This window comes from Pecten maximus, chromosome 10, assembly GCF_902652985.1.
Source record: "Pecten maximus chromosome 10, xPecMax1.1, whole genome shotgun sequence".
Classification (NCBI taxonomy): domain Eukaryota; kingdom Metazoa; phylum Mollusca; class Bivalvia; order Pectinida; family Pectinidae; genus Pecten; species Pecten maximus.
The window spans coordinates 5,201,492-5,217,981 of record NC_047024.1 but is presented as its reverse complement, the minus strand read 5'-3'; the positions used below and the strand labels follow the sequence as shown (position 1 = coordinate 5,217,981).

Here is a 16,490-nt window from a genome sequence, read left to right as displayed (position 1 = left end):
TGTATGTATGTGGCATACACAACATTGTGTAGAATGTATTATCATAAAACAACTTACATATCTATACATTATAAAAGAAATAAAAACAAGAAAACATACACAGACATGATCATCTATACACATACAAAGTTTGGCCTTGGGGGCTATATCACACTACATATATATAACTATGGAAATCTCACGGATTACTGACGTTATCCCACCAGGAGCGAACTGTCACTCCTTGTCCCAGGATTACTGCCAATATTATCCCACCAGAAGTGAAATAGTCACTCCTGGTCCCAACGGCTGGATGAGATTTCCCATTATCAATACGTACCCCATGAGAGGATATTTCTGACAATCCTGGATCCAGATATACTGAGTACCTCATATACCTGGATCCCATGAGAGGATATCGGGTCATGAAATTCCTGGGTCCGCATGATATCTATTGTTCTGTATATAGATCCCATGAGAGGATATCGGGTCATGAAATTCCTGGGTCCACCTGATATCTATTGTTCTGTATATAGATCCCTTGAGAGGATGTTTCCTGAATCCTGGATTGGACCATAAGCCCCGTTAGCCCATGTAGTACCAATCCCATGAGAGGATTCAACTTGTTGGAAAGTCCTGGATCTATATGATACCTATAGCTTATAGGCACCTTTATATTATGTAGGTATAACTGTATTAACTTGGGGGCTGAATACAACAACATGTGTTGTGTACCTCCCGTACCTCCCATATTGTATATACCTTATTGTATCCCTATTCCTATGGTGATATAGCCCCAAATACTATTACATTATATAATGTTTGTATATTAAAACATGCTTTGAAATATGATGACACTATATATGGACTTGTGTCAATTTAAACATCATCATTACAATTACATATTATAATGAACTGCTGTACGTGTTATCTAATGGTTACACTATATATGTGGATGTTTATTATTAATGTGCATAGCAAATTGAAATAGATAATAATGTCCACCAGACTCAGAAGCTACAATTTACATGTTCCAATGTACACTAATCACTATAAGGTGGAGGTTGGGGTGGATGGTGGTAAGCTTGTAATTATGAAATAAGTCCACACACTCTGATAAATCTTAAAACACTGTGGGTGAAGCTGATCTAGTAGTATAGGTCAGCTCCTTAATTATGTGTGGTTAAACTGCTTGACCAATCATATTGGTCTTGACAGATTGATTGACAGCTTAAGCCAATCAGCAGCATCTCAGCTAGTTAATTACTACCATATGCTCACTGATAGAAGTGTAGGAAATAGTGGGTCTGTTCTTTGTGCCATAATATTATATAACATAAGAGCATGACCAAGCCCTGATGGTGGTACACACATGTTAGTAATTATATAGACAAATGGTTAAAGCTATACACAAATCTAACTCTTCAAAATCAACAATGTTGTCAGGCTATCCACAGAAAAGGCTGTTTACAAACAAAGTTTATTATAAATAATAAACTACAATGTACGTCTGGCCTTTTCTATATTTTCCTAATTAATGCCTTTCCATGTATATCTCCTATGTAAGTCTGGCCTTTTCTATATTTTCCTAATTAATGCCTTTCCATGTATATCTCCTATGTAAGTCTGGCCTTTTCTATATTTTCCTAATTAATGCCTTTTTATACACAACACACCAAAACAGTATGAAAGTCAAAAATTTATTGAATGGAACCAAAAACTTGTTCAGGCTCATATTAAATATTATCTAAAGGTTTTGGCATTCTTAGGGGCTGCTCATTCTTACAACTAAATAACATCAACTAACAATATTACATAATAAATTTTTACTCGCTACTCAAAAGATACACCTAAACAATTAAGATACTAATTATACTATAGGGGCATGCAACCCCCAAGCTAGAGCGATCATAGCTTAGCTAGCTATGACTAATAGAGAGGAGAGAAACCTAGCTTGAGCGACCTCAAGCCACAGAGTAAGCAGTTGGTAGCTAAAAAGCAGGCAGTTCTGCTAAGACTGTTTCAGATGGGGCGACCCCCGAGCTTGGGCGATCCCAAGCATATCATCTACATAAGAAATAAATACACAAAATATGATATAATGAATTGGGGGCAAGAAATTCCCCGAATTTAAAAGCGCTAATATCACGGCGTGATAAATTCATTACTGTGAGTGATATCCTCTAACTATTCCTTACTAAGAAGAGCAGCCCAAAATAAAAATAAAAATGTGACAGCTTGCATTGTAACAAAATAAAGCTTATAATTAACCAACACAGATGTACAAAAAGGTGCTGCGAGCCGGCTGCCCCAACCTGAATCAGGGAGGTAGGTTTATCCAATGCTCAGACCAGCTTGCCAGGTGTTGTCTCACCATGAGGCCTTACTTACCCCTAAACAAATGAGCCCGAAACAAGTAAAAAAGACATGTAATAAATATAAATATTATAAGTAAACACATATAATAAAAACAACATATACACATGAAAAGTACAGGCAATCAAAACAAAACAACAGTATATAAATATTAAAAGGTAATTATAATATAATATAAACAATTATACACAAACCACAGTAAAGAAAACTGCAAATTATCAAAGGTGGAGGTGGGGCGGATGGTGGATGATGAATAAAACACTGCTGCTACAAATAATCACGCTGCTTGAAAATGAATGCAGGTGGCGCTATCCCCTGACGTATTTCCATTGGTCAAGAACATCACGTGATCAAAGGCGCGAGGTTAGAAATAGATATTTACTAACATGAAGACTGTGACGGGGTTTTTAAATGTTGTGTACAAACAACTATTTAGTAAACAAAATATCATTTTATACACAACACACCAAAACAGTATGAAAGTCAAAAATTTATTGAATGGAACCAAAAACTTGTTCAGGCTCATATTAAATATTATCTAAAGGTTTTGGCATTCTTAGGGGCTGCTCATTCTTACAACTAAATAACATCAACTAACAATATTACATAATAAATTTTTACTCGCTACTCAAAAGATACACCTAAACAATTAAGATACTAATTATACTATAGGGGCATGCAACCCCCAAGCTAGAGCGATCATAGCTTAGCTAGCTATGACTAATAGAGAGGAGAGAAACCTAGCTTGAGCGACCTCAAGCCACAGAGTAAGCAGTTGGTAGCTAAAAAGCAGGCAGTTCTGCTAAGACTGTTTCAGATGGGGCGACCCCCGAGCTTGGGCGATCCCAAGCATATCATCTACATAAGAAATAAATACACAAAATATGATATAATGAATTGGGGGCAAGAAATTCCCCGAATTTAAAAGCCAAATCGAAGAGGTTACAATAAAGTAACCGAATGAGAGCCCCCAAGAAAGAAATTATGTGCAAGAAGGATATGACAATGTAATATTTTTAAGAATGTAGATAAAGTGAATCGATGATGAACTAGAAAATTATTGATTATAATCAGTACAACTAAGCACAAATTTGCCTATAGAAATTAATGCACCGTATTACATATATACACACATAATTATCATATGCTCTAAAATGAGACATTAAGAAGTTAAATGTGGTCAGTGGCACAGTAACTGGTATAAAGCTTGCAGATAAACCAAGTAATGACAAGAGTTCAAATGATTGAAAGGTTATATCACGTATGGAATAAAGCTGAAAAAGAGAGGAAAAACATACCTAATACTATAAAGTGAGATAGTATTTAAAGGAGCACTAGATTCTGCGTCTGTGAATGAGACAGATGCAAGAACTACATCCTTCTGATGGAGGTCTAATTAAGGAAACAGTGCCAATGATAAAGTGTTAAGGATGATAATTAGGTACTGGGAACGCACCCTGAAGATGTAAGAGGATAACAAGCTCCGTATGTCAACTATATCTACTAATAATAGACAAAGAAAGGGTTGCAGATGTCCTAAGAAAGTCAACAAACTGGTTGCCAAGACTAAGGAACTTACATACACAGAACAGGTAGTTATAATGAACCTGCCAACACTCAAACTGATTACGATGCATAAAAGGAGATACGATTAAAGTTATAAGTACTTAATGCAATAAGGATACTGAATGTAGTACAGGGCTTATACAGCTAACTTAAATAAACAAGATGTGAGTATTCCGAGAAACACCCAGAGAAGAGACTTGACTCTGTCGGACTCCAGAGAAGCAGCTTGACTCCAGGTATTTCACAGTGAAGAAAGAATTGAGTACTCAAAACTAAAGAAGGGGCTTGACTCTACTGAACAGCAGAAATACAATAAGGATACTGAATGGTGTACAGGGCTTAAACAGCTAACTTAAATTAACAAGACTTGAGTATTTGGAGAAACACCCAGAGAAGAAACTTGGCTCTGATGAACTCCAGAGAAGCAACTTGACTCCAGGTATTTCACGGTGAAGAAAGAAAATGGAGTACTCGAAACTTATAGAAGGAGCTTGACTCTACTGAACCGCAGAGAAGCAACTTGACTCTAAAATGCCTGACTTAGAGAAGAAGCTTGACTCTACTTGACAGCAGAGAAGCAACTTGACTCTAAAATGCTTGACTTAGAGAAGAAGCTTGACTCTACTTGACAGCAGAGAAGCAACTTGACTCTAAAATGCCTGACTTAGAGAAGAAGCTTGACTCTACTTGACAGCAGAGAAGCAACTTGACTCTAAATCATTCATACTGAAAGGTCCTACTAGAGAAGAAGCTTGACCCTACTGAGCCATAGAGAAGCGACTTGACTCTAGTACCCCTGTAGTGACAAACTTGACTCCTATGTGCTACTGAGAATACCCTTGGCTCAGAGTCGCAGTGACTCATGAGAAGAGACTTGACTCGCAGACACAGCTGAGAAGACCCTTGACTCTTGAGTTGTGATTACTCATGAGAAGAGTTTTGACTCATGATTGGAGAAGCGATGACATGACTGCATAAACTAACGAATCAAAACACAGCGAAGTAGTAGCTGGTGGCATGACAAACTTGACTCCTAAGTGCTACTGAGAAGACCCTTGGCTCTGAGGCTCAGTGACTCGTGAGAAGAGACTTGACTCGCAGACACAGCTGAGAAGAGTTTTGACTCTGAGTGTGATTACTCATGAGAAGAGTTTTGACTCATGATTGGAGAAGCAAAGACCTGACTACGTAAGCTAACGAATCAAAACACAGCGAAGTAGTAGGTAGCTAGTGCGGGACACTCTTGACTAAGTGCTACTGAGAAGACTACATACTTGAGTCGCAGTGACTCATGAGAAGAGACTTGACTCGCAGACACAGCTGAGAAAACCCTTGACTCTTGAGTTGTGATTACTCATGAGAAGAGTTTTGACTCATGATTGGAGAAGCGATGACATGACTGCATAAACTAACGAATCAAAACACAGCGAAGTAGTAGCTGGTGGCATGACAAACTTGACTCCTAAGTGCTACTGAGACGACCCTTGGCTCTGAGTCTCAGTGACTCGTGAGAAGAGACTTGACTCGCAGACACAGCTGAGAAGACTCTTGACTCTGAGTGTGATTACTCATGAGAAGAGTTTTTGACTCATGATTGGAGAAGCAAGACCTGACTACGTAAGCTAACGAATCAAAACACAGCGAAGTAGTAGGTAGCTAGTGCGGGACACTCTTGACTAAGTGCTACTGAGAAGACTACATACTTTGAGTCGCAGTGACTCATGAGAAGAGACTTGACTCGCAGACACAGCTGAGAAAACCCTTGACTCTTGAGTTGTGATTACTCATGAGAAGAGTTTTGACTCATGATTGGAGAAGCGATGACATGACTGCATAAACTAACGAATCAAAACACAGCGAAGTAGTAGCTGGTGGCATGACAAACTTGACTCCTAAGTGCTACTGAGAAGACCCTTGGCTCTGAGTCTCAGTGACTCGTGAGAAGAAACTTGACTCGCAGACACAGCTGAGAAGACCCTTGACTTCGAGTTATGACAACTCAAGAGAAGAGTGACTTGATTGTGGTTGAAGACATGACCTGATTACCCACAAAATAAACAAATAAAACATGGCATAGGTTGGTGGCTATTGTAAGGAAAAACTTCACTTCTTATGGCTGCTGAGAAGATCCTAGACTTTAAGTTGTGATTACTCATGAGATGAGTGACTTGACTCGTAATAGAAGAGGCTTGATCTGACTGATAACTAATTAAACCTAGTACATGATAATAACAATCTAGTAACAGACTAAATAAAGTGAGGAAGAAACATCATCTCTATATATATCTATGACAAAGCTCTCCTTAACAGTTGCATAATATATTCCGCACAAGTATAAACAAGAATCTGTGACAAGAACAAGGAAAACAATAATGCTAGATACAGATAAAAGGTGTGACAGCTATGCCGTAAACCAATTATTTAGAAATATCTGTGACAAGTACATAGAAAACAGTAACGCTAGATACAGATAGAAGGTGTGAACACGAAGATATAAATGTTTACTAGAGTAACAAGTATCGAGAATGCTCCTCTGATATCCACGCTGTAACCAAAGTCTGGTCAGGTACAACAAGTCAAAATAGACAGATTGATGAGTAATCTCACCGCTGAAAAGTCCAAGACAACTGAGTTGGAAGCATAGTAAGCTGATGCTACGATTTCCACTTTATCTGCATGTCGCTATCATCGGGAGATGGAAACGCATAATGTAGTTCGGTGAGTTTCCGAGTCGTCTGTATGTAGTTATCAAAGTTGTTCGTTGATTATCCGAGGAGTCTGCATGTCGTAATCGTCGGGAGATTGAAATTCCGACTAGTTAAGTTGTTCGGTTAGTTCCGAGTACACTGCATGTCGTAATATCGCGAGATGGAAATCTAGACTAATAATGTTGTACGTGTAGTTCCTTAATTATTTTTCCTTAAATCAGATAATTACCCCTACAAAATTAACCGTAAACGCCAAAGAAGACGATGCAATGCCCTACAGTGTTCGACAAGACATGGGCGCTGCCATCTTGAATCCCGCACGGAATCCTGGGATCGCGCACCAAGCTGCTGGTAGTGACGCGTTCCTGACCTGCTTGGCCGCCATGTTAGATGACCCGAGACGGTTTACAAACTGATGTCTTTCGATTTCCACTAGCACGAATAAGTCACACACAAAGTTAGATCCCGATAGCAAAGAAAACACATTGTGGTTGCATAAAGACTGTTAGGATCCAAATAGGAAATACACAGCTCGATGACGAATGACATTCGTCAATGTAAACTAAAGGAAATGTCATCGACACACGTCGATAAAAATGTAAACAAACACAACACACGTGTAAATACCGTTATTGGTGTGTACTACTGTCGTAGAAGACGACAACTCCAGGCAAAACACTCGTAAGTTCAAAAGTCAATAGGAGTTGTTGCGACGAAAGTAAACAATAGGAGAAAATAATGATGAATAAAACACTGCTGCTACAAATAATCACGCTGCTTGAAAATGAATGCAGGTGGCGCTATCCCCTGACGTATTTCCATTGGTCAAGAACATCACGTGATCAAAGGCGCGAGGTTAGAAATAGATATTTACTAACATGAAGACTGTGACGGGGTTTTTAAATGTTGTGTACAAACAACTATTTAGTAAACAAAATATCATTCTATGTATATCTCCTTCTATGAAAGTCTGGCCTTTTCTATATTTTCCTAATTAATGCCTTTCTATGTATATCTCCTTCTATGAAAGTCTGGCCTTTTCTATATTTTCCTAATTAATGCCTTTCTATGTATATCTCCTATGTAAGTCTGGCCTTTTCTATATTTTCCTAATTAATGCCTTTCTATGTATATCTCCTTCTATGAAAGTCTGGCCTTTTCTATATTTTCCTAATTAATGCCTTTCTATGTATATCTCCTATGTAAGTCTGGCCTTTTCTATATTTTCCTAATTAATGCCTTTCTATGTATATCTCCTTCTATGTAAGTCTGGCCTTTTCTATATTTTCCTAATTAATGCCTTTCTATGTATATCTCCTTCTATGAAAGTCTGGCCTTTTCTATATTTTCCTAATTAATGCCTTTCTATGTATATCTCCTATGTAAGTCTGGCCTTTTCTATATTTTCCTAATTAATGCCTTTCTATGTATATCTCCTTCTATGTAAGTCTGGCCTTTTCTATATTTTCCTATTTTCTTCTTCCTTTGTAATGATCTCTTATACTGACACCTTCGTCAGTTATAATGAGCAGACATGATCAAAAATTTCTAATGCTGTGTTCAAATTGTTTTTTTTTTCTTTTCTCAAAGTGAAGTTTATTGACTAAATAGAAATGTATTGAATACAAAGATTTTTGACATCTGTCTGCCATATTTTCATTTCAATTTTCCTGTCTGTTTTGAAATTATCAGGTAGCTATACTGTTTTTTCAATCAGTCTCAAAATTAAAGGCTACAAAGTTACAGACCAATGGAAACCTACATAATTTATGTATACTTCTACATTGGAAGATAATAAAAAAAGGCAAATGACAGGTCATGGATGGTTAAACAGCTTATTGTAAAGTAAATGAAGCTTGGTCTCACCTTAGAAAGCTGTGTCTGCAGATCTCTGATGGTTTCGTTTTCCACTTCCTCTCTTGTCAATGTGGTTGGCACTTTATTTTTTATCTAGAAATCACACACAAGATCAGATCATACAAGCAACATAATTTATCTGTCAATAACAAAAATATTCAATGACGTTAGGGCTAACTGCCTTTGGGTTTCAACCATTTTTTTTAAACAATTGCAAAATGACCATTACATAAACTTCAATCATGTACCTTCAAATAGTATAATGATAATTTGGGAATACATATATGACTATCATGTGCATCAAAAGTATAGGTTAGGAATGAAGCCAATACACCTGTATATAGTGTTTTACATACCTCCTCCATGAGATCTAACCAGTCTTTCAATCGGAAATCTTGGCTCTGAGACAAGATGTCACGGTCCTGGATCTCCAGTAACTGTTTGTATGCTTCGTCGGCTATCATCTTATAGTGGGAACACTCTGTCTGTAGCCTGAAAGTGGAAATCTTAACTATAAACGCAGTAAACATCATAAAATGGGGCCACTCCATCTGTAGCCTGAAGCCTGAAATATTTGGGTCTGTAGCTCAAATGTACCACTTGGTAGTTTCTGTGCAAAGAGATTGCTCAACCACCCTGCTGTATATAGTACATTAAGGTAAAATTCAGTAGATGCTGATAATATGTTGAAGATCATTAACTAATTGTAACCAGAATATTACCTTTAACCGAGATAAGCCAATAACAACTAATATTAAAATTAACATGGACATATTGGTGGTCAGGTGGTACAGTGATAACACACCTAGGTGGCTGGGGTTTCATTTCCTGACCAGATGTGAAAAGTTACAGATCCACATGCCCGAAATTCAGGTCAACAAGCATGATTAATATCAGTTGCTATAACTTGTTTTGTATTTGTAAAATACATGATGTTTACATTTTACACACCAAGGACATATTTTAAATATCTGCAGTAAATGAATAGAAAGTTTAATATTATTAATTTAGAGGATCACCACATTCTTCACATACCTGCTGACTTGATCTTCCATGTGCTTCATGTTAGCAGCATCCTGTATCGCCCTCTCTGCATTAACCATGTCTCCCGCCCCGCCATTACTTAGTATGGACGTCCGCTGGCGTACAAGTTCCTCACGTAGAGCCTAACAACATGAAATGGATGTTTACTTGTGAACGGTCATCTGTATAAACCAGAACATTGAGTAGCCCTGTACGAACAGTTGATAATGACCAGTAGTGATAAGTAAAATAAAGGCAGAGATTACATCCATCAGTTGTTTTAAAGAAATGTTGAAGAATGAACTTATGAAAAAATTTAATGACTCTGAAACTGAACCAAGTGTTAATTATAAAAGAAGTTTGTATTGATACTGTCGTCAGAACAGTATATGAAGGTACCTTGATTTCACACTGCATCTCCTCAAACCTCAGTGCCTGTACGTCTCTGTTTACGATTGGCTTGTTCTTGATGTTACGTGCCTGTACAAATACATTAGTGATATATTTTCTCTTGGTAATAAGGATAAATTCAATCATTGTAAGAAGTGCCTCACTCGAGCAATCAAAATTTATTCAAGTGAAACAAACACTTGCAGTATCTTCATCCAATACAAAGTTCTACAGAAGTTAGCTTTACCAATATGGCCAATAGTTGAAAAATTACAAAGAGGAGAAGACATGGATGTATTACCTGTGTAGTCAACAGTAAAGAGATTTACAGAAAGACAGAATGATGCACTTTCCAATTCGATCATCACAAACAAGCACTTTCAGTATCAAATCACCATTTCACTGAACAACACTCCTTTCTTATACTACATATGTTTTACTTACCCTATTGGCATACTTGAGGGCATTAAGGGATTCATCAAAGTTAGCTGTGGCCGGACTGATACAACACACCATCAGGGTCTGTGCATTACCCCCTAAGGAGTCCTGAAATATCAATCCACAAGGAAATGTCACCATTAAAACCTGGCAAGTGTGTTAACAGCAAAACCTGTCAGAAACTATCATATCTAATAAATCACAGAAAATATCATAACTTTCGAATGTCAAATTTTTTCTTTGAAAGGTAGTCATATTGAGTATGAGATCCATGAATATTGATAAAAGATATTTAATACTTCAATACAGAGTAGCATTTAAGGCTTCCTATAAGTAAAAAGTCCCATTCCATAAAAACAGTTTTTGTTTTTTTTCCCCACTGGTAACATTTTGTTCCCAGGTTCTCTGGTTTATTGGTTTCCTATAAATCACTGTTGAAGAAAACTTCAGTGTTTGAGTAACCATATCTTATCATACCTTGAGGAGCCGGGTGATTTTTGATTCTCGGTATGGAATGTGACTTGATTTCTTCTTTGGATCTCCCAGAGCACTTATCACATTGCCGAGGGCCAGCAGTCCCGAGTTGATATGTACAGACTCTGTAGTATTATATTTACATCTCAATAACTAATGATATACTATATAGTTTAATATATCAAACACTCCTCTGATGGTTTACTTTTAAATGTTCATACAGGATGGCTATTCTGTTTATTCCATGTGAAAATTATGCTACCTCGGTTCAAAGGCACTTGACAAAAAATAGGCTGTATGACATGAGTGATGATGTGGAAAACTACTTTTTATTAGGAGCAATGATAACTGTAACAGATCCTTGTATCAAACTGAGTTTTATTTTCTACCTTTGAATTTGCCTGTGAAGTTTAATCGTATTAATATGTTTATAAGCACAACAGTGATGACAAGGAACCTTAATATGAAATCTATTGTTTGGTAAGTGACCTTGACCTTAACAAAACTAACAATAAAGCAAAATTTGATATTCTTCTGAAATTCATAAACCACTTTCAAGTAAATATGAGTGATAAGGTGATGACAAAGAATGTAATGGACAGACAAATGGGAAAAATACTCCCCATCTACTTGAAGCAAGGGATTTAAAATTGATACAGGTCTTAGGGCTGAAAACTGGATTAGTTTTTAATCCGTACCTTTGAATCTGTCTCCAACATTGCCAGTCCTGTGAGCACGTTCAGATCCCGCAAGATCCACAAAATGGAATTTACCTGACATACAGTGGGTAATATCTGGAAAGATTCAAAGTTTGTGTTTTTATAAAATCATACGAATATGAAAATGGAAATCAAACTGAACTGATGTGCTGTTAGAGAAAGTCACACGACAGAATAAACCTTGACCTCTCTAGAGACATCTTTTATTCTCCAAACAATTCTGAAAAGTAAGACAGTAATCTTAAGTGTTCTTAGGACATTACATCCTTTTGTTAGAAACCACTAGAAGGTATTGAAATGAGTAGCAATACATGTATCAGTTCCTTTTGTTAGAAACCACTAGAAGGTATTGAAATGAGTAGCAATACATGTATCAGTTCCTTTTGTTAGAAACCACTAGAAGGTATTGAAATGAGCAGCATTATATGTATCAGTGATGTTAAAAGATCCTCTTATGTACTTTCAACATAATGATAATATGCTTACCAGTATGTTATATATTTATCTAATAAAAGAAATATTGTCTTGCTTAGATAGTCTGTTAAATGTCTCTTTAAAAGAATGAAGAAAACACTAGAAAAGTTTGTATCAGGGGCGATTCTGCTGTGAGCATACCTGCCACGTCTCAAGTTTTTATCTATACAATGTCATGTACTCTCAGTTAATTACAGTAAATCTAATAATCTCAAGTACAATATTTTGACCCCATTCTGATCAGAAGATTTGGAAAATTAAACCTGTAATTTCCCCTGATCTAATGTCTGCTATCATTAACACTAAGTGGATTACCCGGTACTAACATTGTATGAGGCTGTCATTAAGCTGTTTAAGCAGAACAAAAGGGTTGAATTTAAGTAACAATTTTTTTTAAATCCAGTTTTGTAAGATTTTCTTAACTGAAGATTTGACCCCTTGACAGATATGTACTGGAAAACTTAATTCATTTGGGTTAGTGAAAAAGTGAAAATGTTAAAGAAAATTAATTTAACAAGTGCATCATGGGATCAATCTATGGTAAGACATATTCTGTACCTGTATGTAAACAAAATGTGTAGTAAGCAATCTAAGGTAAGACATATTCTGTACCTGTATGTAAACAAAATGTGTAGTAAGCAATCTAAGGTAAGACATATTCTGTACCTGGCTGTATATACAGTGTGTGGTAACCAATCTAAAATTAGACACTTTCTGTAAATACAACATACCAAAAACCATGTAAGGTTAAGCAGTGTGGTCAAGGTAAAATTAAATAAATTAAAATGTGTTTGCTGGTCTTAACTCTCTATACAGTGAAGTGCTTATTTATTGATGTTCTTCATAAAATGTTCACAAATTTGTATTCTAAAGTTTGTTTACTTATCTCAGTAGTTTATATTCATTATGTACAGTACGTATTATACAGCACCAAATCTTTAGAAGTTGCATGTGAAGTATTTTTATAAATCAGAATCTTTTTCTACCCTATGCATTTCTCCTAAAATAGAAAAATGAAAGGCTTCTTTTTTTTTCAAATGCAACCAACTAAAACTAGAAATTAACAAATTTATCATTATATAGGCAGTTGTTTATAATTATCTAAAATCTGAGGTGGATTTAGTACTGTAAAATAAAACGCAAAAATTCAAATTAAAAAGAAAAAACACTTATTATAAGAACACTTGTTTTTTCGAAGAGGATGGCAAGACCTTTTAGGATACGAGGTTATGATTGCAGTGAAGTGAAAACATAACCAGTGTAGAATGAAATATAACAATGCTGTCAACAACTCAATCTCTACAAATCAAGTTAGAGTTAGTTAAAAATTCAATGTTTAAAATAAATCAAAAGATAACGATTGAATCTCTACACAAATTAGGAAGTTAATGATTAAATTTCTACACAAATCTAAAAAAGTTGGTGAAATGATTCTTTCACACTACAAGTACAGTCCATTTTTTGGTAGGTAAACCTGGTATTTTTCTACCTTGAGAAAAGTTAGCTTATATTCACCTTAACTCTACAGACATCACAACCCACTATAGGATGACATAATGACTTGGTAACCACATTACTATCAAGTAATATCATCACGTTTGTCAGATTGATGATACCGCAATATATTCAGTTCACTGTTACAACTCGTGGTAATCAATGACAGAAGAAATCATCCATGTGAAATGTAGATAAAGACATTTTAATTAACATCTGCTTGAGGAATCTCTGAATAATTCATGCAGAGAGAAAAAAATTAATCTCTACACAATTCTGGACATTATATCATCCCACAAATCATTAATAACTACACTTTACCATACAGCATATCCCATTAAACAGAACAATCACCTAACAAGGAATCATCTATATTATACAGTATTTCACAAACAAAAAAATCCTTCATCAAATTCAGAATTAGTTTGTGTTTAAAGCATTTTTCCAAGTCTGGATTCAGTGAGCACACAAACGTTTGGGTAACCCAACTGTATCCACACAAACACTTGGGTAACACAGCCGTACCCACACAAACGTTTGGGTAACCCAGCCGTACCCACACAAACGTTTGGGTAACCCAGCCGTACCCACACAAACGTTTGGGTAACACAGCTGTACCCACACAAACGTTTGGGTAACCCAGCCGTACCCACACAAACGTTTGGGTAACCCAGCTGTACCCACACAAACGTTTGGGTAACCCAACTGTATCCACACAAACACTTGGGTAACACAACTGTATCCACACAAACGTTTGGGTAACCCAGCTGTATCCACACAAACGTTTGGGTAACACAGCTGTATCCACACAAACGTTTGGGTAACCCAACTGTATCCACACAAATGTTTGGGTAACCAAGCTGTATCCACACAAACGTTTGGGTAACCCGGCTGTATCCACACAAACATTTGGGTAACCCAGCTGTATCCACACAAACGTTTGGGTAACACAGCTGTATCCACACAAACGTTTGGGTAACCCAGCTGTATCCACACAAACGTTTGGGTAACCCAGCTGTATCCACACAAACGTTTGGGTAACACAGCTGTATCCACACAAACGTTTGGGTAACACAACTGTATCCACACAAACGTTTGGGTAACCCAGCTGTATCCACACAAACGTTTGGGTAACCCAGCTGTACCCACACAAACGTTTGGGTAACCCAACTGTATCCACACAAACGTTTGGGTAACCCAACTGTATCCACACAAACGTTTGGGTAACACAACTGTATCCACACAAACGTTTGGGTAACCCAGCTGTATCCACACAAACGTTTGGGTAACCCAGCTGTACCCACACAAACGTTTGGGTAACCCAACTGTATCCACACAAACGTTTGGGTAACCCAACTGTATCCACACAAACGTTTGGGTAACACAACTGTATCCACACAAACGTTTGGGTAACACAGCTGTATCCACACAAACGTTTGGGTAACCCAGCTGTATCCACACAAACACTTGGGTAACACAGCTGTATCCACACAAACGTTTTGGTAACCCAGCTGTATCCACACAAACGTTTGGGTAACCCAGCTGTATCCACTAACAACTGTGAACAAAGACAAGTCATAAGAGCAAGGCAGGAAGGAGACGGCATAGCTACCTATCAAAAATGTGCAAAACACAATGTTAGATTTACAAGCAAGAAATAATCTATGAGAAACAGTGTAGCTTTAAAGATAAAACATACATATTATATCAAAAGTGCCAAAACAAATCAAAGTAGTGACAAACATAATACACAAACCTTGTGGTAGGTTGATGGCTGAAATACAGACAGCCATACAACAGAATAAATCAACATAATAATGCTGGAATTAATACCGTCGGTTTATATTTAATAGCAGTTTATATAACAAAGCACTTCTGAGCCAACACAAAAGTACAAAAATATGATTACTGCTCAAACTTCAACACAATCTTCCTCTGGTCCCGAGAGGAATGAAATATAATTTACCAGTATAAAATAAGCTTTTACGTAAAAACCAATTTACAACATAAGTTATATATGAAAATCACAAACAAAACTGAAACATACATAGCTTACTAGGAACATAACACTTACCTTCATCAACAACTTCAGAACTCTCACTAGGTTTTCTCTTTCCGGCCATAACATCAGCTTCTGTCCATTTTTGTTCTTAAGGAAAACACAAGTGATATGTTATCAAACGGATAACTAGGGAAATATCAAAAATCTCCTGTCCAGCAAAACAGATATGAAACATGTTAAAACTTGGAAGTGGGACTTTCGGAGAGAAGTTAGGTACCAAGTTACCAGACAAGAGAACAGAAAGAATTATTCAGGTACTGAGTTTGTGGACAAGAGTACAGAAAGTATTGTTTAGGTACTGAGTTTGTAGATTAGAGTACAGAAAGTATTGCTTTAAAGACTTCACAGTTTAGAGTATGCAGAGTTAGCAGATGACTTTAACATGTACCTATAACAACAGTAAATATGGAATGTGAGCGACTTGATTGTTCATTCATCTGAGTCGACCCTGTCTGTCTGACAGCTGTCCCTGCCTCAAGTAAAGTCATCACGTCATCCAGCGACTCACAGTCCACTTCACGGGCTCCAATAATCACTGAAATTTGTTGAATCAATTGTGAGCTTGTGAACATTCATTTTCAAGAGTCTAAAGATTTAAATAAAACACCCATTATATTTGTTTGCAAAACCCAGAAAACAGTTCCAACTTTCACAATACTACAATGTTTATCATATTTATTTAAAATTCAAAAAATATAACTTTCATAATACTCAATCAAATTTATCAAATATGACAAGATATAACAATACTGTTTTTTGATTCTCTTAGCTTCAAATAAATGACATTCAACCGTACATAACTTTAGATTGTGATATTCCCTTAGACACTGATAGACATACAGATAAACTAGTTACCTGTGTTGCCTTTGTCGTCCTCACGGACATGGAGAGATAAACTAGTTACCTGTGTTGCCTTTGTCGTCCTCACGG

The 16,490-nt window shown here is 36.6% G+C and overlaps 1 protein-coding gene across 1 annotated transcript in view; it reads right to left on the bottom strand.

Moving 5' to 3' along the window:
• The window catches only part of LOC117335544 (kinesin-like protein KIF27), a 55,294-nt gene that overhangs the window by 28,474 nt on the left and 10,330 nt on the right, over positions 1-16,490 (bottom strand). The window contains 10 exon segments of the mRNA XM_033895614.1: positions 8,496-8,579; positions 8,843-8,978; positions 9,522-9,652; positions 9,909-9,989; positions 10,344-10,445; positions 10,815-10,936; positions 11,510-11,605; positions 15,255-15,272; positions 15,573-15,647; positions 15,949-16,095. Coding sequence (XP_033751505.1) covers positions 8,496-8,579; positions 8,843-8,978; positions 9,522-9,652; positions 9,909-9,989; positions 10,344-10,445; positions 10,815-10,936; positions 11,510-11,605; positions 15,255-15,272; positions 15,573-15,647; positions 15,949-16,095 — 992 coding nt within the window.